At 41.6% G+C, this 24,505-nt stretch overlaps 4 protein-coding genes across 10 annotated transcripts; 2 read left to right on the top strand and 2 right to left on the bottom strand.

Moving 5' to 3' along the window:
• The first annotated feature begins 14 nt into the window (after positions 1–14).
• On the top strand, positions 15–6,408 carry LOC105276164 (transcription factor Sp4). 3 transcript variants are annotated; one of them, XM_011333554.3, is made up of 11 exons: positions 15–1,361; positions 2,096–2,290; positions 2,425–2,745; positions 2,803–3,208; positions 3,294–3,478; positions 3,582–3,671; positions 3,745–4,077; positions 4,156–4,393; positions 4,538–5,018; positions 5,107–5,401; positions 5,478–6,408. In XM_011333554.3, the coding sequence occupies exons 2-11, from the start codon at positions 2,255–2,257 to the stop codon at positions 5,640–5,642; spliced, it is 2,550 nt and encodes an 849-aa protein (XP_011331856.1). In that variant the 5' UTR covers positions 15–1,361; positions 2,096–2,254; the 3' UTR covers positions 5,643–6,408. The 3 variants fall into 3 exon arrangements, with proteins under 3 accessions (XP_011331856.1, XP_011331857.1, XP_019886146.1); XM_011333555.3 differs by lacking the exon at positions 15–1,361 and adding an exon at positions 1,733–1,863; XM_020030587.2 differs by lacking the exon at positions 15–1,361 and having other exon boundaries at positions 1,733–2,290.
• Positions 6,409–6,794: 386 nt separating this feature from the next.
• LOC105276163 (E3 ubiquitin-protein ligase RNF115) lies at positions 6,795–12,440 on the bottom strand. 4 transcript variants are annotated; one of them, XM_011333553.3, is made up of 8 exons: positions 12,305–12,440; positions 11,281–11,412; positions 10,957–11,063; positions 10,570–10,695; positions 9,922–10,094; positions 9,719–9,834; positions 9,485–9,594; positions 6,795–9,316 (listed from the first exon to the last, which is right to left on the bottom strand). In XM_011333553.3, the coding sequence occupies exons 1-8, from the start codon at positions 12,386–12,388 to the stop codon at positions 9,232–9,234; spliced, it is 933 nt and encodes a 310-aa protein (XP_011331855.1). In that variant the 5' UTR covers positions 12,389–12,440; the 3' UTR covers positions 6,795–9,231. The 4 variants fall into 4 exon arrangements, with proteins under 4 accessions (XP_011331855.1, XP_011331854.1, XP_011331852.1 ...); XM_011333552.3 differs by having other exon boundaries at positions 6,797–9,330; positions 10,957–11,159; XM_011333550.3 differs by having other exon boundaries at positions 6,802–9,316; positions 10,957–11,159.
• A 217-nt stretch (positions 12,441–12,657) lies between these two features.
• On the top strand, positions 12,658–14,238 carry LOC105276162 (ribonuclease P protein subunit p29). Its single transcript, XM_011333549.3, has 5 exons — positions 12,658–12,795; positions 12,943–13,144; positions 13,290–13,429; positions 13,500–13,899; positions 13,995–14,238. The coding sequence occupies exons 2-5, from the start codon at positions 13,129–13,131 to the stop codon at positions 14,132–14,134; spliced, it is 696 nt and encodes a 231-aa protein (XP_011331851.2). The 5' UTR covers positions 12,658–12,795; positions 12,943–13,128; the 3' UTR covers positions 14,135–14,238.
• An 854-nt stretch (positions 14,239–15,092) lies between these two features.
• Positions 15,093–24,393, bottom strand: LOC105276161 (clathrin heavy chain). 2 transcript variants are annotated; one of them, XM_011333547.3, is made up of 9 exons: positions 23,688–24,393; positions 22,244–22,451; positions 18,915–21,966; positions 18,534–18,831; positions 18,016–18,456; positions 17,378–17,940; positions 17,067–17,289; positions 16,910–16,985; positions 15,138–16,810 (listed from the first exon to the last, which is right to left on the bottom strand). In XM_011333547.3, the coding sequence occupies exons 1-9, from the start codon at positions 23,727–23,729 to the stop codon at positions 16,683–16,685; spliced, it is 5,031 nt and encodes a 1,676-aa protein (XP_011331849.1). In that variant the 5' UTR covers positions 23,730–24,393; the 3' UTR covers positions 15,138–16,682. The 2 variants fall into 2 exon arrangements, with proteins under 2 accessions (XP_026827985.1, XP_011331849.1); XM_026972184.1 differs by lacking the exon at positions 23,688–24,393 and having other exon boundaries at positions 15,093–16,810; positions 22,244–22,567.
• Positions 24,394–24,505: the final 112 nt, after the last annotated feature.

Here is a 24,505-nt window from a genome sequence, read left to right as displayed (position 1 = left end):
GCACCAAAATCTACCTGAGAGAGGCAATTTTTGGAAGAGATCGACATCTAGCTATACAATCTATACGATACATCGTCTATGACTGAGACCTGAGCTTCTTTATATTGTATTTATCCGTGCATTCAGGAAAATAAAAATCGTCGAAAACTATACCTCTCTCTCTGGCACCTCATACACGGGGAAAGAAGCTGGGCAACGGGAAATTGCTCGCGGGGAGGACGTGACCAATTCAGAACGCAGGTCCTCGAGTTTCAACGAGTCTCACCGGTCGCGCAGCGCGTGCCGCAAAAACGATTCATCGTTGTGTTCGATATACTAGGTGAAAGGTGGGAGGAAGCGGAAGACTAGAGAAAGTAGGAGGTGCGCGTGGTTTAGCCCTCTTTAATAGGGTGGGCGTCCGAAGTGTTCCCGCGTACGCCCCTGTCGAACGACGCCCCAGCCAGCTGCAGCCAGCTCCGGCACGGTTGGCTCGGTGACGGCGGCGGTCAGTCGGCAAGCACGGCCGACCAATCAGCGGGCCCGTGCCATCTGGCGAGCGTACGGCGATGTTGCTACCCTGCGCACCGCCCATTGGCCCCATGTCCGTGAAAGCGTGCGTACGCGCTATACTGATCTCCTTACGGCACTATTCGTTGGTATTTGTAGTTTCCGCCGTTTCCGAGAAACGCGGATAGGACGGCACAACGGATTCGTGCGGCGTGGGTAAAGAGTTTGCGCGCGTGCACGTGTCGGGAGAGCACTTTCGGCGAGTCGAGCGAATCGTGTGCACCTACCACATCATCACTCCTCCCTCGAACCTGTTCCGCTCGGTGAACGTCACGAGTCAACACGGGTGGCGAAGGTGTCGGTGGCGCGATTGCTACTGCGTGCCCGTGGAGCGAATAGCGCAGTGATGTTTACTCGGCGATAACTTTCGAAGCGCCAATAACGCACTATTGAGTATCGACCACGACGCGAAGCAACGCGGCGTTAGTAATAGTTTTCACGACAGTGCGCGAGCGCTTACCACGGCTAGTGACGCGCGTGACGCGTCGTCGTCGGTATCTCCGTATTGGCATGTGCGCGTGTGTGACGCGGCGTGCAAGGAATATTTACATCAGACGAAGGCAAGCGAAATAATAGCCTCCCTGGGGGGAATGATACTTCAATCACACGCGTGATTATGGACCGACAGTTATTTTTATCGCAACTCTGTCCTTGACGACCGGCGTCCTGTTGGTCACTTCGGAACTTTTTTATCTCTCGTCCTAGTTTGAGAGGGACGCATGTTTTCATATGTACTCCGATTGTTAACCAAACCAGTCGGGACAGTGGCGACAGCACGGTGGCGTTGGTGTTGGCGTTGGCGTAGCGTTCCCAGTGTGAGTATCTTCCGCTGGGCAACACGTGTTTGTTTCCAAGTTAGGTGGAGTCCCGTGTGCAAAGTGGGTGGAGGCTGCATCGCGAGTCTGCCTTCCCCGTTATCAGGTACCGCGCGAGAGCGCCGCAAGCCGCAAGCGGGCGAGTGGGCGGGTGTGACGACACACGCTACATTGCCATTGTGTTGGGGGATTGTGCGCGTGCTTTGATACGAATCGGGTGGGGCGGTAGAAACAGGGGCGTAAGGAGGCGTTCCTCGATCGGGTTCTCGAGGAGGATGCTCGCGACAGCCTCCTTTGTTTCCTCGTTAGAGATGACCAGAGAGCGATGACGAACAGTTGACAGACCGCGCATGCCGCTGTGCTCGGTGTGTTCTACTGCTGGAAAAGCGATACTCCGAGAATGCATTTTTTTCACTTGTCCCTTCTTTTTTTTGTTCGAATCTCGGCTTGAGATGAATAAAAATATTTCAGTCGTGTAAAGTCCGTGATGCCGCACTCTCAAGTTTGTACTAGCAACAATTGCAATACATATATACAATCCAACATAGAATTTCTAACCTTTCAATTCTATCTATACATCAATATATTTGCGTGTTTTTTTTATATTATTTTAGTCACCATCAGAATTATCGAAATGTTTAAATAATTTTTTAGTATACATTAGTATGCATGGGGAGAGGTATTTTAATAAAGATAATTGAGATATTTTAATAAAGATGTCTTCTTTTATATAGGAATGCCTCTGGAACAATTCCCTTCTCTTAGCTATAAAAGGATTATCGGGATAATTATGTTCATTGCACTATGGATTCCTAGCACAACAGTATTCGACATGAAATGGCATTAGATTCATTGTCATAAGTTGTGTATAGTGCAAAACGCAATTATTCATCATGAAACGAAGTATAGATGGAAGAAACATCTCGCAAGTAAGATGCATTCTTGTCTCGTTTTGCAACATTTACTTTTTCATATTGATTAATCATAATAATATTATATGTATTACATTTATTGCATAAAAATATATATAGAACACTAAAAAAAATAGAATAATTATCTATAGGAGGAAATTGAAGAGGATCCTTTGCAAACACAACAGCAACAGCAGCAACAACAAGAAGAAGTTGATCAGCAACAATTAGAGCAACAACAGCAGCAAACTGCCCAACCACAAATTCGTTTTTTAAGCGCAAACGTGTTGCAGCAGTTGCAACAGCAGCAAGATGTTCAGCAACAAGCTCAGCAGCAGCAACAACAGCAGCCTCAAGTTATCACTTTGCAGCAGCTACAAAGCTTTGTGCCTTTACAAGCCCAACAACCGCAACATGATCAGCAGAGAGCACAAGCAATCTCTGTTCAATCGCTACCTCATCAATTCTTACAGGTATGCCAGTAGGAAATAATAATTTTGTCCACCTTGTACACGCATTTTGTTCTGCAGGGTGCTCAGATTATCAGTACTCAAGCGCAAGCGGCTCTCCAGCAGCAACAGCAACAGAATCAGCAGCAGACGCAACAACAGCAGACCCAACAACAGCAGCCGCAAGCACAGCAGCAACTGAGCTACAGTGTAGTACCACAAATGCAGGCCGTTAATATAGATGGTCAAGAGGCCTTGTTTATACCATCCTCCGCGATGTCTGCAGGTGGCCATCATCAAACGCAGCCAACAATGCAATTTGCTACCACGAGTGGTCAGCAAATGCAACTTGCCGGTCAACAAGTACAATTAGCGAATGGCCAGACCATTATCACGCCACAACCAGTTAGTCTTATAAGAGCACCGAGTGTCTTCCCCACTTCGCTTTTACAAAATATCACGGGACAAACGGTTCAATTGCCAACAGGTATGTTTGATCGCGTTTATAATTAATTGCCTGATTCTTATTAAGCGAGTATGTAGAATAATCGAGTAACACGCTTATGTTGTAGGTCAAAGTGTACAAGTGAGACCACTTCAGTTTCCTATGCAGCATATTCAGCAAACAGTTCCGGTCCAAGTACCTGTTACTGCTAGTAACGGACAAACTGTTTATCAAACCATACACTTTCCTGTTCAATCCTTGTCCAATGTTTTCAATATGCCTACAACCCAGATGATACCACAAATTACGCAAGTAAATCACCTGCATACAATACATTGCGCTGCATCACATTGTGAATTGTAATAACAATATCAGAATTATGTGTATGTACAAATTCCGTTCGCTTTAATTTTAGCAAATACCTCAAGTGGCACAGATCATCACGCCAAATGGCCAAATCCAGCAAGTGCAAATTGCCAATCTACCGCAACTTCAAGGTCTTCAGGTGAAGTTTTAAACTATAATAACGATAAATTGTTTTCTCTATAATTCAACTAAATATATGCGTGTACTATTAGAGTCAACAAGTGACGCAAGTGGCTCAGCAAGTCGCTCATCAGCAAGCACAGCAGCAAGTTGTCCAGCAACAGACTCAACAACAGGTAATACAGTCTGTTCAGCAGCAGCAGCAAGCCCAAGTTCAAGTACAACAACAGCAACAGCAAGTGCAACAAGTGGTGCAACAAGTAATACAGCAGCAACAACAGCAGCAGCAGCAGCAAGCGCCACAATCACAGCAACAACAGCAGCAGGCATCACAACAGCAGCAACAACAACTGCAACAATCTTCCGCTCCATCGACAACTGTAGCGACGTGGAGCACAACAGTTGCAACTCCTAGCAACGTTCAGGTAACATACGTACCTCCGAATTGCAATGCTATACATATCCGTACGATGTTATTACTCTAATGATTCCACGTTCTTCAGGTGCTCGGTATAAGTTCGTTAGGAAGAGGAATAACGGGTAATACTAACGTTATTACTACGAAAGATGGTCAGAAAATCGACGTGCAAACGTTATCGAATTTAGCGAGGCCACCAGAAACGGTGGAAGGTGACATCAAAGTGACTAGTATCGATGCCAGTCAACTGACTGGTGGGCAAGTAATACATATCCCTGCCGCTCAGGCGGCTCAAGCTGCAGTACAGCCCATTACGATTACAGGTAAGCAAATACTGCGTACAGTCGAGGCAAATACCTGCAGAAAGTATATCGTACATCTACTTATCTACTTTTACTTTTTCATACAGAGTTTCTCATAATCTAGAATTTGTATGAAATAAATATAATGTTGTTTTCATTTCCTAGGAGCTCAGGGACAACAGTTAACGCTCATTCCTGCATCCGCATTGGCGAATTTGGCCGCGCAGCAAGGTAATATGATAAGGAACGTGAATAATGGGAGTATAATGCAAATTCAGCCAACGACTGGGATGAACACGAACAACGGTTTCCTGCAATCGATACCCGTGCAAAACATCCCAGGCTTAGGCAACGTGCAAGTGATTCCGGCGAGCGCTTTGCAACCGACTACAGTCCAGACGTTACCAGCTACCGCTGCTACGCCTATCGTTGCGACGCCGACTGTGCAACTTGATTCAAGCGACCCTACGAAAGGATGGCAGATTCTTCAAACTCTTCAGTCGAACGGGACTTTGACATCTGCTTCGCCCATGACCCACCAGCATCAAGTATCAAACACATCCAATACCAATACCGAGACCGATACTAACAAGCAGCACCGTAGAAGAGTCGCTTGCACGTGTCCGAATTGTGGTGATGGAGACAGGTGCGTAATGGTTTGCCAACTGGATGCGAGTTAGTTTATTCGTAAAAAGTAAATTAAATGTTAAAAACGCTATGTATCTCTCACACAGAAACAGAGACATGAGCAGGAAAAGGCAACATATATGCCACATTGCTGGATGCAACAAGGTGTATGGAAAAACGAGTCACTTACGTGCCCATTTACGCTGGCACACTGGCGAACGACCGTTCGTCTGCAGTTGGATATTTTGTGGCAAGAAGTTCACTAGGTCCGACGAGCTTCAGAGGCATCGTAGGACCCACACTGGTGAGAAACGTTTCCAATGTCCGGAATGCACTAAGAAGTTCATGCGATCGGATCACCTGACGAAACACATCAAAACGCACACGAAGATTCGTAGCACGGTAAATACAATTTGTTCGCCTTTGTATCTAATGCGCCATTGAATAAGTGTAATGTGACGAATATATCTACTTTTAGGAGGCTGCTACATCGACTCAGGAAGGGTCGTCCGACAGCCAATCTTCCACCGAGCAGAAAATCATTATTGCGCTACATAAGGAGACAGATCCATCCGACATTGTAATAGCGGAACCGATGGATAACATGAAAACTGAATCAACGACACACGTAACAAATGAATAAAAATTCTTTTATATAAGTAACGAGCGTGTATAACAGCAACTCGAATCATCATCTCGAATCGTATTCTCAGTATCATTTTTGAAAAAGGAGAGGATTGATCGTACGTTCGAATTACGTTTAAGCTCGAGTTACGAGTTTACCTTCAGTAAAGTATAGCGTCTAAAAATTTTAGAAAATTGAATTAATATCGTTATATGTGCACATATAAACAGATACAAGCATAAGTACATCATTATATAGATCACTAAAATTAATATTGTACTGACTGGTGAATCTGACGATTTAAGCACTATCTAGAACTACTATTTTACGTAAGAATTAGTCAGATAATGAATTTAGATATAAATCGTATATAGATATAAAATCGTAACGTACAATATATTTTTTTATTGCGACTGTATGTATATAATATGTATATAAAATATGTAAATTAGTGTATAAAATTTTGCAAAAGCAATTTTACATTTATAAATCTTTTTTGATATAATCGAAAATCGAAATATCTGGTTCTTCCTTTAATTTATTAAATTTTAAACTAAACCGTTTAATTTTAATTATAAATTATATATTCGTTTTAATCATATATCTCATATATGATTAAAAATTGTATCTTGAAGAATTTTTGCCTGAATTTATATGCTTGTATGCGTAGGTTATAAGAAGCAGTACAACCACTTAGTGAATTTGTTTGCTTTTTATCTGCATTATCAGTAAAACGGCATATAGATAAATATATATAGATATATAAAGATTTATTGAGAGATTGTACTTGTCATTATAGTTAGAAATCCGTAATTTGACATATCACTTTTCCACTCTTGGCCTTCCACATAACGGATCATCATATCGGTGAAGGAAATATTGCTTCACATCGACTTATAATAATTTTTGATACATTGATTATTTCTTCTCGTTTTCTCAGGCTTCCTGTTTGACATCCTATCAGCCGCCATATAAGTAAATACTTTATATTTTGCAATGTTACGTTTACAGTATTATTGAATCTTATATCACAAAAGCAGGCTAATGTGATTGTATCAGAATCTAAAAATGGGAATATATATATGTACATATATTCGCATATTGTTTTTTTCTGGTATAAAATAGTAATAAAAATGTTGGAAACAAATATCTGCATCTCTTATTTTGTTAAATTTTTTTCTTTATTGACGAATAAATATATCCCATCATACTTTACTAATAAATTTACAGACCATTAATCGCTAGAAAGCACGTATAAACATCATTAAATTCTGTATTTTTATATCACTTATATGTATATATATGTGATCATATATATATATAACGAAATGGAAAATATGCTCCACAACATATTTTATGGTATAAACGTAAATCGTTGCTTATCGGTGACACATTGGGCAATATGAGGAACATAAGGAAAACGCGCAGATATTTAGAGATTAATTATAAAGTTTCTCCCGAAAATAATTCGATATAACTACACTACTTTAAACGACACTCTTGCTAGAACGATAAAGTCGTTCTTTCAGATTTATATGTATAAGCAAAATCCGCAAGTTTCATTTCATTTCACAAGAGAAATTCTTTTTTTGTTATCAAAAATGAGCTCAAAGTTAAGCTATAATTCATTTCGCAAATTGCAATGATATCCTATTAGCATTTATTACTTTGAGCCATTTAAAAACATAAAAAGAATCAACACAGCCTTGTGCACACGCAAGATTTGCTTATTCAAACTTCAATTCTTTATTTCAATGTATATCTAAAACTTTCGTTCAACACAAAATTTCATAAGATTTATCATCGGGGACAAGAAAAACGAGCGATAGATGTGAAAAGCGTGAATTTAAATAGACGTTTAGCGATATAACGCGATGTCTTTCTATTATGTAAACGCATATCAACGGGGTACTTGTCCACCGTGTGACATACAGTGCGAATGCGTTCAACTCCTATGTGGAGCGTATGCGCGGTAACATCGCCCGGAATAATTAGGTACAACGTCTAAACGCTATTCATACTTTTTGCAATTATACTATATCCTATCTTATGTTTACAATATGTAATCTTGTTGATTGTTGCAAACTACAATTGTAGATGTAAGATTTCGTCTCCACGAGTGCGCACATTCTCTTAAGTATCTTTGCTATAGAAATACGTAGGTACATCGTGTATCTTTGCTGAATCTTACTTTATTCATTTCATATTTGTATGCACTTGCACTGCAAAAATCAGTTTTATCAGGAATAGCAGAACTAGAGTAACAAGCGATGTTACGGTCTTAACGCTAACAAAACTGAACGAAGTCGTTAAGCCCGTATCAGACTACGTATTGGAGATTGGAATTTGACGAATCAAAACAAAGCAGACCCAGATTGCTTTGTTCTGATTGGTCAAATTTCAATCTCCAATTTGCAATCTCCAATCTCCAATACGTAGTCTGATACGGGCTTATTATTATACATCCTTATTTGTCGAAACTCAGATGGAAACTAAGCTACATGTGTATATACAGTGTGCAATAATCTGATTAACAATTAGACGAACAAACTTCAGAACAAAAAGATTAGTATGCGATTGTCACATAGATACACTTCTCCTTTTTTACATTTTTCAGAGTGTCCCTTAAATAAGATAACTAAAAAAAAAATTGTAATTGCAACGTACCTTCTCATATGTTACGTCAATTCTTTTTGCTCTCTAGAATAGTTAAGACTCGTTGATTCATGTATGTGGTACATATTTCGTAGAGAACAAAATTTTTATTCTTGATAAGCCTCGTTCCTCAACAAAAACAATTATACCTAATCGCGCTATATTTAACACGTTAATTTAATAATTCCCCTTTAAAAAATTCTGCGAATTTTTAAATTTATTCTCATCTTACAAGTTCCTCTCGTCTTACAAGTTTGTACGTGTACTGATTTTACTGAGCCTCGGTGACGTATATAAATACCTTTCGTCAATTCATTCCGAGTTTGGTTGAAATGTTGCTACAATGAAAGAATAGAATCGCCCATGTATAAATAATGTATATAAAAGTCAACTTCAGTTTTACTAAAATTAAAATAAAAGTTTTTCTTTATCTGAAATATAACAACGTTTAATCCATCACTGCGTGGCACATGCAAAATGATATTTAACCAAGTATTTACAAATATTAAACCAAACAATGGCATTACTAGAAATTATAGTAAGACAACACACAGTACAGTGTCCAATTTAATCTTAAAACGGCGCAACAGACGGAGACAAATACGCATTGCGATTTGATCTATGATTTTGCTATTTGCACTAATGTCCGTTAGTACAATCCGCTGAACGCAGAACAAAAAGAGTTCCTTAAACTCAGCACTTTACATTAATAAGATTAATATCAATTTATTGAGTGATAACAATTTAAATTTTGTAGTTGATATATTATAGCATCTATAAAGAGGAATATATACGGCACTAAGGCCAGAGAAGTGCCAGAAAAGTCCTAAATGGTAGTATCAGAGGGAAGAGTGTGTTGAAAATAGATGTACATTTGACTAAATTATACGAAACGAGATAAAGAGAAAAAAAAATATCACTCTGTAATCTCTCTTGAGAAAGTGTACTGGAGCTACTCTGTAGATGACGAAGTAGATGACGAAGTGGATGATGTTCGGCTGATCGGCTGTCCTGTTCGGTTTGCTTCATTTGCTGCCCTAGATGTTATAATCTTTATGCATAAAAAAAAAGGAAGATATCATGCAAATAATACCGTTTAATGCAGAACGTTTACATGTAAAGCCAGAAGTGGAGAAAAAATTACGTTGTTCTCCCAATTGGGAGAACATGTATGTGTGTACAATAGTCGGATCACCAAAATTTACCTGAACAAAGCAGCGAGGCTAGTTCCGGCTAAGCTCGGTCCGGTATCTTGATTCGCTTCAGCCGGGTTCTGATCTCCCAAGTTTTGTCTGCAAATGGGACAAGTTCCGTGCTAGAAAGTGAAGAAAAGGAGAAGGGAAAGGGAATACCAAATTAGCAACATTTACATCTCAATTACATCGATTACACACGTGCTATATACATTATTATCAAAAATAGTAATTATTTCAGCTTACTAATTCCAACCAGGGTACAATGCATGGCGCGTGATACACATGTTGACAGGGCAGCTGTCTGACTGGTTCCGACAGCTTGAAATCTTCCCAGCAAACGGAGCACTGCAGCTTACAATCTGTCGAATATTACATATAGGTATGGGTAGAATTTTATAATCAAATTCAATTATTCAATTGAATATTCATGCGTATTAAGCACTAACCAACTTGACTTTGCATTATAGTAGTTGTAGGTATCTCATCGATCTGCTTGCGTGGTAAAGGCGGAGGTCCAGTACCATCCATTTGATTCAGTAATTGAGTAACAATAGCATCTAGTCCATCACGGCCCCAAACGTAATCTCCAGGATTTCCCAAGAACAGTCTAATATTGGATCTACATTATTTTGTTTTATTTTAATGATACTCAAGATTAAATAAAAATGTTAATGACTGGTAATAACCCCTTGTATATGTGGATGAATACATTTTTTTTAATGTTAACTGTTGTTAGCGCTGTTAAAAAGGCACATTTAAATAATGAAAATTATATACATCTTCAGTAAAGCATAATAAAACCAAAGATAGGACAAAACCAACAAAAGAGAAATGATTAAAATGCAATAGTGATATGAGAAGCTGTAGAAAAGGTTCAAAATTTGCAATAAATGTAAAGTATTTCATCACTTATTATAACTTACTAGAAGCAAAATATAATTTTTGTTTATTAAGACGTATTTCACAGAATATATGCAAAGTGAAACGTCTCAAATATCGAACCACCTGTTACTTGCGTTCGTAAAATATGACATCTATATACTGGCATCATATGACTTAATAAAAATTATAGTATAGCAGAAAGAATAACTTACACAGATGGCTGTCCCATATCTTGTCCCACAGAATGACCCAGACTCGCCGCTCCCGATAGATTAAAAATAAAATCGTGTATGAAATTCTCTATGGGCATTTGTAGGCTCTCTTGCCTCCTGCGATTACTGAAACATATCGATAAAACATCAATTATAAAAAGATTCTTTGCATTCCATGTCAGATCAAAAAGAAGGCATACCATCATTTGATAAAATCACATTTAATGAAAATTTAATGAATTAAATTTAATGAAGCCAACAAATGAATCCATGAGTTGTGATCATATTGTTTGTCTCTCAAAATTAAAATATACCGTCAAACGCAATGTCAATAATGTATGTGCAAAACTGCGATGCATGATAGAGAAGGAGGACCATGTGGCATACCTGCTGGTACGACGTCCATCCTGTGGACTGCGAGACCAATTAGTTCTTCTCCTACTTCCAAATACGTAGTTTCGGTTACCCGTGCCAGACTGTTGGGTGGTATTGGGCTGTTGATTACCATATGTGTTTGAAGAAAGGCCCATTATCATTTCTATTATGTCGCGGTCACGATCACGATCAAGGGCACGATCCGAGCGCGAGGACTGCATCAAGCAGGTAGCGTTTACGAATGTAATCATCGTCACAAAATGCTCATACACAGTTTTTACAGTACTATTTCTACTATATTTTCACAAGGATTTCTTGTTGATTTCAGGTACTTACATTATATCCTAGGATGTCGACATCAACGTCGCTTAAATCCTCACTGTTTATGTCTATGCCCGAACTGCCCTCGTTGCTGCTGCTCTCCAGCTCCTCGATAAAGCCACTTGCGCATCGTGGACACGTATAATTCTAATGAGAAATTTAAGTTGAGTAATTACAGAGAGAAAATACGTGAATGTATTCTTTATACATGAATGTTTTCATACATTTTTAAGAGCACTAACAAACTTGATATGAATAATATCATTATTCTACAGATTCTGTTTTGATAAGTAGAAAATACAACAATCATTGCATCACAAATATTTGTCTTTTCTTCTTCAATGTAAAAAAGGTAAACATCCTTTCTCCCCATTTTGAGATTTTGCACAGTTTTATGAAATACGATTTAAAAAACGGATATGGTGTATGTAGCGGATATGATGTAGGTTTCTTCATTGAAATGCATTTTTTTTTATTGACACATGTCTCCGCGTAACTGCGCATAGAGCAGCTACATTAGATCACGCGAGTGATATCATGCTAAAGCAATCATGTATTGAAGCTGAATGTATCGCCCAAAAGCAATTCGAGGCTTATCGGATGATCGTCGAAATACTTTACGGATAAAATTTGGTCGAAGTAATGCTCGAATGAACGGACGTCATGCGCTACTTCCTTTAAAGGGAAAAACATTCGGGAAGCGGAATGTGTCGTCGCGTACGCGATTCATCTTGCACGGTCGTGGTGGAGGCACGACTCCGATAATTTGGTATTACGGCGAGGATAATACGGGAACGACACGTTTACGCGATTAGCATATATGTTGCGTCATTGATCCGTCACTCGGTGTGAAAGATCGACGGCCAGTGGATTGAAGTATTGTTTTTCGCAGACACGGGTGGGAGAGACGAGTTTCCGCACATGACTATGACAGTTTCTCGAAGCAAAGGCCGCTCTGCAACGCACACGCGAACTCGGACGCATCGAAACGACACGAATAAATGAACGATGCTCGCGAGACATTGTTCGAATCACTTACTGGCAATAAACGCTCAATTTCGACACTGCATTTGTGGCAAAAAAATCGAGACATCGGACTCCCGTCCACAACGGCTTCCGCCATGTTTAACGTGTCCCTCTCCTCCGTTACCGCTTATGCTTATTACTAGCGAATGCGATTCCGCAGTTAAAATCAGTGCGATCGGTCATGAACAAGTTGCAATAAGATAGGCAGGTGAAGCGAGCTGTGTGCATGCGTGAAACTAATGGAAAATGTAACGTATCTGATTGGTTGCGCCATAGTCTAGATGGCAGTACTAGTATAGTGGCTGACGTGCTTGACTTCGTCCGTACTCCATTTCGTGGTAGTACACAAAATTAGGTAAGTTGCGCCACTGTAGCGGCGATCGAAACTCTACCTGGCGGAGATCTTTATAATTTTTCCTTATTTCTTGAGAACATACGTCAAATTTGTTGCACTGTCTTCATTTGTTGCACTAAATTGAATAAATAAAAAATAGTAAGAGTTTGGTAAGTATAGAAAATGTATTTTAGCTATTCAACGAGCCCAAGCGCTAAAGTACGGGATATCGAAAAATGCAAGCTGATACCAGCTGATAAATCTTCCATAATATTGTAACAAAAACTTGTTATTTACGGTCGTATCGGTCCCGATAGGAAATCGAAGAAGACTTGTTATTTACAAGTTATCGTAGCCGTCGCCGTATCGAATCCGATAGGAAATCGAGAGCCAATTAATAAGAAGAAGACGAGTTATCAGCTGCTGTGTTTTTAGTTCCTCACGCATCGCAAAACGATTCGGATAGATCCAAACGTGAGCAAGAAGAGCCGGCAAAATTAATCATGTCAGACTACGCAGGTAAATGTTTTCAAACTACTGATCAATTAAAGTATTTAATGATGGAAATACACATTTACCTATGTTTATTCCTTATTGTTGGTTCTTATTTCTTTCATTTTCTATCACTAATTTTTACATTAAATGTTTATAAAAATAACTTCAGATTTGTGCTCGCCCCTTCCCAACATAACGAGTGCATCCGATGTACCGATCTGCCAGAATCGTGAACAAGGCGTCGTCAACTTTTTGCAGAATATGTTGCCGTCGTCCGACTGCAAACAGATTCCAGATGAATTGCGAAAAGTAGATAGACATGAAAACAGTTATTGAAGCCACGAGCCAACTAATCGAAAACATTATTTCTTAATTTCAGACATTCATATTCAGTAAATTCAAGATAAAGCGCAAAAGGAAAACGGATTGCAGAAGCACATTTTTATCCACTAGAAGAACGAAACATGGTCCATCCATGTCTGCTTCTGACATACTTTCTAAGAAGCAACTCAAATACAGCGAGGTTTATCCCCTAAATCAATTATGGTTAGACTACATGCGGGACCTGCTTGGCGTCACATCGTTCGCCGGTATACCAAAAAGCCCAGAGGATTCGAACTGGGAAAGTGTTAATCAACAGTTAATGAGAGCTGATTTTCATGGTGCCAACATTACGATTCACAAATCACGATGCGCAAGTCTGGTGGGACTGACGGGCATCATCATACAAGACACGAAGAGGACTTTCAAGATTTGTGGAACGGACGATTCCATCAGGAGTAAGCAGTACACCACAATACAATTTTAACTTTCTAGGGAATCTATGTACGTTTCCCTCTATTGTGAACATTGTTCCATAAAATTTTGTTTTCAGCGATACCGAAGGATCTGGTTATCATTTGTATTCATATGGGCAATGGCGTAACGCTGAAGGTATATGGGAAGCACTTGGCTGTAAGACCTGTGGAACGAGCTGTGAAAAAATTTAGGACCGTAGGACTAACTCGACTGTGATACTAGTGTAAGCAACAAATTCTCTAAAATCAAATGAAATACACAAAATGTATGCTAAAAAAATATATATATAAATATAGAAATAAACCGATTTGCAGACGTAATTATTTTCATGACGAATAATTTTTCTTGCTCCCTTCTCCTTTAAATTAGTTTCCGTATGTATGTTAGAATTATTTATTCCGGCATATCTCTCGTATATTCTCTTGCAGATTATTATTATAGGATGTTACAATTACAGAATTGGTAATACGTATTTACTACTTACATGTTACATGTTATTTAATTATATAATATTTATATATATTTATATATATATATATATATATAACGTGTCGCGTGTGTAACTACTAAACAATAATTAAATGTACTTATTTTCACCCATTCTCCATATCGAAACGGCCAAACACATGACACCCCGATACAATGACAATTATCTTCCAATTAGTACAACTATATTTGTTAATCTACAATTTCACTGACTAAGACTTTTTTAGATCAGAGTGGAATTAGCGTCAGGGCATGTTACAGACCGTCTTTCTCCGACAATAACATCTCTCGTGTAATCTCTTGTGTAATATGTACAGCTGGATCGCTGCAAGATCAACTGTGGAGTAGCAAACCGAAAGCTTAATGCGATAGAAAACAAGACGGATAAACGCTGTATATATATGTTTCTTTTTTTTTACTATCATGTAATACAAATTATTATTCGGGCGCAATAATGAAATAACTATTCCCGTAAAATTATATTACTCATAGTATAAACTTTCGCTTCATACTTCTCAAAATATGAAGATTATATACTACGTAACTTGTTAATATGTCTCGAAATGCAAACAAACGAGGTATCACTAAGTGTATATGGTGTATAAGTATAATACGCAGCAAGGCAGCCCATATATATATATATTAGGAATGTTAAAAGTAAGACGTACCACACGAAACTAACATTTGCTTTCTTTTTTGGTTTCCTGCCGTATCTCATACATTGATCCTGATGCGTCGATTGATGCAGCACTTTGTACACGCGCAACATAAATATTTGAAAAAAACACAAGTGTCCAACAACATGACTTTGTCATCACACGTCTTCTAGAAATATTGCGATCTACTTTATTTAATACTTGCATAATTTAGGCATAGTTCGTAACAATATCATCTAATGATTAACGATCAATAACTTCAAGTAAGGTACTATGCACACACATTATGTGGAATTGAAACGAGTAGAAAAACATTACCAAAAACCTCGTACGGTTATGAACGATGCGATAAATCGTGCTCTATATACTTATTCAAATCCTTAAATATTCTCATATATTCCTCTCGAGTTCTCTATTTGCAACTGTCTGTCTCCTTATATAATGGATAAGAAAAGGTCAAAAGCATGATACATGTATGAAGAGCGGTCAAGAACTCAATCTACTGTTTATATTTCAATATATTGACAAGACAATAAGATCTTGCTATCAATTGCAATATCTAGAATTATTTATTTTACGGATCGGTCATTTATACGCAAATCAAAACTAATTGCGAACATGTATGTATGTTCAAGCAAATATACACACAGGTAGATCTAGAATGTATATGTGCTACAGATACGCGCGAACGTATTTCGAAACGTCTACATACAGATTTTCTCCTGTCCTTGAGGGATTCGTCGTTACAAATTAATATGTAACGATGCCCGATCTACTCGATGCTCTTATTACGCTTTAATTTTGCGAGGACTTTATTTTACTTTATTTTTTTCAGCGTGACTCATCATGCGCCAGAATTTCTCGAAACTTTATATTTGTTATATTATGCCACTGTTTTACGAAAATGAAAAGAAATTTCTTTAAAGTTAAATGCACTTGATTTTTGCGTACGTTAAGCCATATAAACCAAATGGAAAATATTTCTAAAAAAAGCATCGTGCAATTTATACTAGAATGACGTTTTACAAACGTACGATTGGATTTCGCTTCTGAATTCAAGATTGCCGAAATAAATCTGTTTCTTTTCAGGAGCCAAAAGAAAGGCACGTAGACGCACATACACATGTGCGAGTAAAAAACAGCAAAAATCATACTCTGCTTATATAATTTGTATTATATATGTGTATATATGTGTGTGTGTGTGTGTGTGTTATCTTTTTACTGCTGTGTAACGAAAATTAAATTCACAATAAAAAATTTCAGCACCGCGGAATTTGAAAATAAGAATGTTACTCTCTTCTTTTGAAGTTTTAAATAATATCGGCTTTACGAAGTTCATATATTAAAGAGAGCTAAATGGTGAAATCTAATGGTTTGCTCAGTAACGTTTTTTCTATAAATTACAAGTTCACATTTAGCGTAGCATGTGATAGCTCTCGCCTAATAATGCACACACATTTCGTCGTTTGTTACACTATAACCATGAGCTAAACGATGACGACTCCTCGCTTAAAATGATATATCCATTCGCGTTGACGGTATATTAAGCTAGCCAAACAATCTCGTTCTACCTAAACTTTATAGAAAAGTAGATTTTGTTGATCTGTCCCGTTAAATGTATTTCACATACCGTAACCTTGGTAGGTTGCGGTGGACGCATACACTTGCGCAGGTGTACCGTATACGTTCTGAGGTGCGTAACCCGGTGCCATCATTCCTGGTCCTGCGGTCAACATCAGCTGAGGTTCCGCTGTGGCAGCATTGTAAAACAAGAATACAATTAATACAGAAAACGGTATGTGTCTCGTGCGGTACTTACAAGAGAAAATATTAAATAAAAATCACTTACGCATAATCATAGGCTTGTGTTCTTGATGATCAGTTTCTTCGATGCGTCGGCTTTCGGCCTCCTCTAGCTTATCGACCTAGCCAACATTAAATATCCAGCATCAAATATCTGTCTGTAATATTCGATACGGAGAACCATATAAACTTGCTTCTTTTACCTTCGTAATGTATTCCCGCGCGACTTGTATGAGGTACGGCATTGCGAAGTGTAAGATGCGATGTCTCCATGAGAGTTCCAAAATGACGTCCGGATGGAGCAAGTCGTAACAATGAAACAGACATGCTGCGAAGCAGTCCTTCGATCCTCTCTCCAAAAACCACTCGAGTAACTCCTCGGCGACTTCTGCATTTCGCGATTCCGCCGCGTATTCCATAGCATCCCTGTTATCGTGCCAGTGATTAATATTAGCAGATCCGTATCAGCACAGATCATAATTATACCTGTAATAGGTGATAATGAGGCCATTACCTGAATAGTCGATCTTTTTTGCAAAGCTCCACGGATTGCTTCCATCTATTATTTCCCTTGTACAGGTACGCGGCGATCCTTCTGAACTCGATCAACTCGTGCTTCTCGAGTTGCTGCGCTAACGCGATATTATCAAAATTATCAAACGCATCGATCGACGTCCGGAGACCCTGGTAGTCCTCTTCGTCGATCAACAAGCCATTCAGTGCCTCATTGATGGCCTTGTTGTTGAGCGCCTGGACCGATCTCAAGTACGGTTTCACCAGTTGCAGGTGGCCAGTTCTCGTGAAATACGCTACCGACCGAGTATGATCCATACGCGGAGCAAGCACGAGCAAGATATCGTTCAGGAGAAGAGGTTTATACTCCACGTAAAATTGGATAGCCTTATAGTAAAGCTCAACATTCGCGACTTTAGTGATTACGTCCTTAAAGTGGCCCTCTCGCCAAGCCTCCGTTGGATGTTGCATCATCGCGAGGACCGCGTTGTCGTATTCTTCGTACTTGTCGTACAGGAACACCAATTCAGCCCACAAGTGCGCTTGTTCTGCTGCACGTAGAACCTGCAAAAGTAAATCGTTTTCGTTAACCGTTAGGAATTTTTCTATCGATACTTGCACGCTAAAGCGAGACCCTACCTTCGGTATATTAACGCGCGACCAGAAGAGTTCCAGATGTTCCCTCATCCGTTGCGGCTTGTATTTGCTGTACAGAATAGCCAGCTCGGTGAACATTCCCATGTGAGCCCGTTCAAGACCCAAAGCAGCTTCCAGAAGATTGATGAGCTCTTCGAAGTGCCCGCGATCTTGGTAGTAATTGATCAGGTCTTCGAGCTCGTCTGCGTGCACGACTATGTGCAGGCCGCACATTTGGGCCAATCGGAACTCGCCGCTATCCACGCAGGCGAAACAGACCTCCTTCCAAGTGCGCGTCGAGTTGGCCTTGCGCGCGCTATCGACGGCACCTTGAAATTCTTTCAGGTGGACCAGCGTTATAGCCAACCGTGCAAAGTTCGATACATTGTTGTAGAGGAGTTTTGCGGCATCGTACATTTTATCATCGAAACACCTGTCGCCAATCTGCAAGAGAGAAAGGAAAATGGAATCTCACAGAAATCGGTACGTGATCCGTGCGCAAGTGACTCTCCAAGTTATACCTTTTGTATGTCGGCGTGATTAGGACCGGATATGAACTCCTCGAGATCCGCGAGTCTGTTGGTCCGCGCGTACGCGTATATCAACTCACTCTCGATGAAGGACTCGCGTGCCTTCTTACGAGCCATCTGAAGATAGCGGACCAAGTCCTCCCAGTGCGAAGTCCGGTGTGCAGTTTCTACGACATCCATGTACGCCGATGGATCGTCCGCTTTAATGAAGCTGTCAATGGATTCCTTGACCAGGCCCTGCTGCAGTTGAGCTCTGGCGAGTTGCGACCATACCGGTGGCTCGTTGCATCTACGCGTGGAATAGTCCATTTAAATAATCATACAACTGTACAAAAATAAAAAAAAAAGATATCCGTATATGTGTATATGCACCTTTCTGCAAATTCGTAGGCTCTATCCAAATTGCCGACTTGCTCGATCAGGACCTGAATAGCCGAAGTGTTGACGTCGAACTTCTTGAAGATGGCGAAGGCTTCCTCGTAAAGCTCATTGTTAATGGCGATGTTGGCGATATCCGGAGCATCGTAATTATCCAAGCGATTGATGTATTCCATGACGCGCGTACGGTCAGCCTTGATGGCCGTTAGTATCAAGAGATTCTGCAAGTTGCGATGATCGCTGAACACACTGCTGTCCAGCACTATCTTCTCGAGAAGTTCGATCAGTTCGTTCGGCAGATCGGCTGTCATGAAGGCTTTGACAGTAACCGATATGTCCTCGGGATCCTGTGTCTCGGACAATGCCGTTTGAACAACTTGATCGATCAACGGTCGCTTGTACGGATTGCTCTCCAAGAGCACTTCCGCCCATAGATCTGGATCTCGACGTCTCACCAAGTATCTCGCTTCGCTCTTGAACAGACTGTTCTCGTTGCATACGCTTATCAGTTCGCGGTCGCACTGGCCACGCTCGTACGCGATACAGGCCAAATGTGGATCGCGCTTCTCGCAATACTTGCCGACGACTCTGCTGTCGTAGAATTGATTCTCCTTGAGGAATCTTTCCGGATTGTTGTTGCTGTCGATATAGATTTTGGCTAATGCGTTGTGCGTGGCGGGCTCCACGCAACCCTCGTGAACGCGCGACTCCAGCCATGGCAGCAGCAGCTTCAAACGGTTTCTCTTCTCAACCTCCTCAACCAGTTCGTCGGTGGAGAATTGTCCGCGCACTACGAGTATCAGATTCTTAATAATATCCTCTGAGCAATCGACATCTAGCAGACCGCCCACGACAACCGGTAGACGTGACGGATTTACTTTCTGGACGTATATCTCAATGTATTTCTGCAAGTTATTGCGATAAAGGTACAGGACGAGGTCGTGAACGAAATCGAATCGGTCGCACACAATTATCAACGGCAACTGGTCCGACAGCTTCGCTTCTTTCAGGAAATTCTTCACGCGTTCTGGATTGTAGCAGTTGCTCTCACGGCATATACGCTCCACTTCCTTGATCTGGCCGGTCTTGCATGCCGCCTGGATATACTTGAAATGTACCTCCTGATCTTGACTGAAATTTACGATAGAGCCCAGGAAGTAGAACAGACCCTCATAGGACTTGAAGCTCTCAAACAGATCTATCAGTGCTTTAGTTGTCAATTGCTCGTGATACTTAGTCGCGATCTGTATGCAGATTTGAAGATTCTGTCTTATGTTGGCCGTCAGCATAGCCTTGAGACACTCAAGGGAGTCCTCCACGGACAAAGTGCCGAAGAAGCTCACCAGCCAGTCAGGCGAGAGCAAATGCGTGTGCACCACTGCTCTTTTGATGTCGTACAGATCCGTGTAGTGCTCGAGAGCGCGCTGTAACAAGCCAGCCTTCTCGCACAGCTGCGCCACGTGGGCTCGGTCGTAATGAGTAAACATTTGATTGCCCAGTATAGCGTCAGCTACCTGTGGAGCGGACATCAGGTTCATCTCCAAGAGACGAGTCTGCAAAGCACCCTCGCTCGGCCGGTTGTTTTTAAGCGCGTCTAGCAAGAACGCCGTACACTGTTGCACCATGTTCTGCTCCATAAATATATCGACAATCTGATTAATGTCGGCCAACGGCTCGTCGTCTTGAACCAGCATCTGCGCGAACGCCACACCTTGATCGGGATTGATCCTCATAACGTTGCGCAAGAGGAATATATAGTCGGGTGTATACGAGACTTTCTTCGCGTAGAGAACGATCTTCTGGAATTGGCCAGTCTCCGCGAAGCATTGGATAACTTTGTTGGGCACGTTGGCTCTCAAGTAAACGCTAAGCGCTAACGTAGGATCTGCTTGCTTCACCAGATCGCCCAATTCCTCGCTGCATTCCAGCTTGTCTTCTTTCAGCCATTTCTCCAGTAGCTGCTTACGTCCTTGGACCAGCACTGGTCGGCACAGTTCCAAAGACTCGTACTTGTTCAACTGTCCCTGATCCAGAAGAATGCCGAAGTACTGCAGAAGAGGAGACGTTTGCCCTTGGGTGGCTGGTACCTTTTGGAATCGTTGTATAGTCGCGGGTGTTCTGAGTATTCCTTTGGGAGCATTGGCTGCGACCTTCGCTGCCTCCGCGTATTGACCGTTCTGGAAGAGCATATTGAACTTTCTCACGAACAAGTCCTCGGCCCCCGACAAGTTGTTCCTCACGGCCATTCTCAGTGCCAGTTCCGAGTTCTGCAGCACGCCATTGATGTACGGGATTATGTTTTCCTCATCCACGGAGACCGACAGAACCTGGCCCTTTCGGTTCACTCCGATTATACCACCGGAGGCTTCGTGCGGAGCAGTGACGAAGATGGTCTCCCCCGAGATGCGATTCATAAATATACAGGTAGCGGACTCGATATCGTACATGTGTATGTAACCGTATTTCGTGATTAAATATATGACGTCGTATTTCGAGCTAACTTGCATGGCGACGGGGAAATCATTTCCGGCTTCAGGTGGGAAGAACACGTCCACCGCCTTTTTCGGGAACGGATGATTGCCGGAGGGTGGTTGACCTACTTCGATGATGTGGAGCTTCGCTCCCTGGACCGTTCTGACGGCGAAGCAGAACAGATTGCTGGGCTCCGCGTTTCCCTCCATTTTGAACTGCGCGAAGGAGGCCGCGTGTCCTTCTATCGGTTGTGAGCACTTCCGTTCCACGGAGTAGAGCTGCATAGCGCCGACCACTCTGTTATGTTGCGCCGAAATGCCGATCAACAACAACCACGTCTGCTTCGGATCGGTTCTGTAATTGATGATCTGACAGCCGTTCAATGACGAGTGACGTTCAAACATCTTATTCGGAGTCGAGTCACCCTCCATCGACCAATGGTACACCGCGGTTTCCGTTACTAACGCCAGTGTGTTTAACGATATCCACTTCCAGAATACCACGTCTTCCGTCATGGTGTGAGCTTTCATCTTTGACTTCATTTCAATGTTGAAGATCTGAAGCGTCTTCATAGCTAACCAAATCAAACCAAACACTCCTCTTAGTAATTCTCGCATCGCTCAAATTTTTTTCACATTTTTATGAATTATATAAATTACATTTCTATGGTGGAACGATACGTTTTGGGAAAAAGGATGCAACTTTATTGATAAATTTTATAAATCACTTGAACATTTTAAAGGTAAAGAGTAAAATCGATTTCAAAAAGCTTGTTTTATGCTTTTAAGCTTACTTTACAACGCTTTTTCCCAAAACCGAACACGTACGCGCATGCCAATACGCGTACATACCTTTCAGAGCGATGACTTTACTAGCCGGATTCATAATTGCGGAATCAGCGGATATTGGTCTCCTGATAGGATTGGCAGAATCATTCATATCGATAATGACCACTTGGGCGGTATCGCCAACCTTCTCTCTAACGCAAATGAATTTATCGGATTCCATAGTAAGCGTATTAAAGCTGACATTACTGGCGTTAATTCCCACAGCTGTAAGCTGTAAAAATAAGAGACAGGTAGCTTCACATTGTTCATTGTAATTCATTGGTCAAAAAGGGTTACACGGTGACTACGGTGTCCTACAGCTAACTTCATACTGGTCTTGTTTCAAGGGGGATTTTTTTATTGTTAACCAATATTTTTAATGATACATCAGTTGCATATATATCTATTTAAAAATACGGAAATGCTATGCAATGCTAATAATCGCATTTTTCCTCAATAACAATTGATTGTCATAATAGCTCATTAGAGACTACGCACACGCAAAATACATATACATGTAATAACCGATATACAACCAAATATTTATAAAATTGTCTTTTTTTATAACGTAATGCTCTAACGTCAGACGTAAGATTACTGTAATAGCAAATATGTTGCTGAAATAGATCGCATCTTCGAGTGCAACGTACGAAACATACATAGAAACGAAGAGGCACAGTTCGTATCCCGCGAGTGTTTCTCCGTCCGTGACGAATTTATGTCAGCAACGAAGAGTGCAGCGATAACAAAGAATTAACGTCGAAACGCAGGCTAGCGTTGGGGAAATCACGAAACGAGGGGAGGGAAGCATTCGATAAGAAATTAGTTTTGGTAAAAACGGAAACAAGGGGCGTATACGCTGACTGCAAGTTCGACGATAGTCGCGAACGACATAATCGCTGATTGGTGAAACGAGAAAAAAAAAAAGCTAATTCATTCATCACGCTTTGGCCGCGTTTGGGTCCAGTTGATGCTTCAAGTGCTTCAAATCACTTTCTTTTTGTTTGAAAAAGATAAAGAGCATTCCAAAGCATTTAAAACTTCAACCGAACCAGAACCTTCATCCCGTGATACGTGTCAATCGGGCGAAGTGTCCGATGGTTAACCTGTGCCACGAATTAAGCCGCGAGTGTGCGGCCGCGGGCGTACGAAGCATTTAACGAGCCGAGCGACGTCGTCGGGTCTCGCGGGAGGCGTACAAGGTCGAGCTGTAAGCTGTCAAAGTAACATCAATTCTGAAAAATTACACTTCCGTTCGGATAGGGTCGAGCCAATAAATCGTCGGCGCACCGCCGCGGATTCGAGAAGCGGCGTTAAAAGGGACAGGGGAAATGCGGTACGCCGCGAAATGGGCAGCCAGCGCGGCCGAGAGGGAAGACCTACGTAAATCCCGAGAGCGGCGTTGGCCGCTGGGGGAAAGTGCGTGTCCCTCGCGTGAAAGGAGCGTACCGCGAAGCGGATGACGTACCTGTAGGTGTTCTTGGAACCTTATGGGTAGTAGCTGCGTCATTTTGCCGTGATACTCGCGAGATCGCCAAGATTTTCAGCCGCTGCCTTGCCTGCGGGGTGAGCCGTGCGGCCGCGTATCGAACCGTGTCTACACGTACGTGCTCTGCTTCCCGCTTTATCGAGCGCCTTTCTTATCCTCGAATGCTCGGCATCAATCGTCGAAGCACGAAACCAACTGACGGAGAGCGAGTACCGTCGCTACTCGCCGCTGACACCCATCATGGCCGCCAACGCCGCCCCTCTACCTCGAAATAGTTCCCGCGTATGAAGTCCCGGTGAAACCTGCCGCGACGTTAAACCGCGACTCGCTCTAGAAATTGCGCCTAATATCGCCGATCGATCGTTAATCAGCACCGACGTTCCCTCGCGGATGCCCGTCAACAACGATCCTCGGCTGACGTTGACGTTGACGTTGAAACGCGACGAGAACTCAGCGCCAGCGGAAGAATACAAGCACGATTTGACACGATTGGACTCAGTGGCAAAACTCGCGCATCCCGATCCCTCCCCTCCTCTCTCTTCCCCGCGATTTACGTCGCTGTGCCGCCGCCACGAGCGAAGCCACAGTGGCGCACGAGCGCGTAACCGTTCCGCGTAATTTTCAAGTTTCCCTTTCCGTCCCGAATGGTATTTTTCTTCCTTTCCATCTGATATTCTCAAAGGTTATCGCCGTCGCGGAACAATTTACGCGTCGTTTCAACGCCCAGTTACCTACATAGATCTCCACGTAATGCAGAAGGATAGGACAGTATGAGGCAGGGCAGAAAAAAAAAACAG

This window comes from Ooceraea biroi, chromosome 9, assembly GCF_003672135.1.
Source record: "Ooceraea biroi isolate clonal line C1 chromosome 9, Obir_v5.4, whole genome shotgun sequence".
Lineage (NCBI taxonomy): Eukaryota > Metazoa > Arthropoda > Insecta > Hymenoptera > Formicidae > Ooceraea > Ooceraea biroi.
Note: the sequence above shows the minus strand (reverse complement) of the source record. Positions and strands in the feature narration are given on the sequence as shown.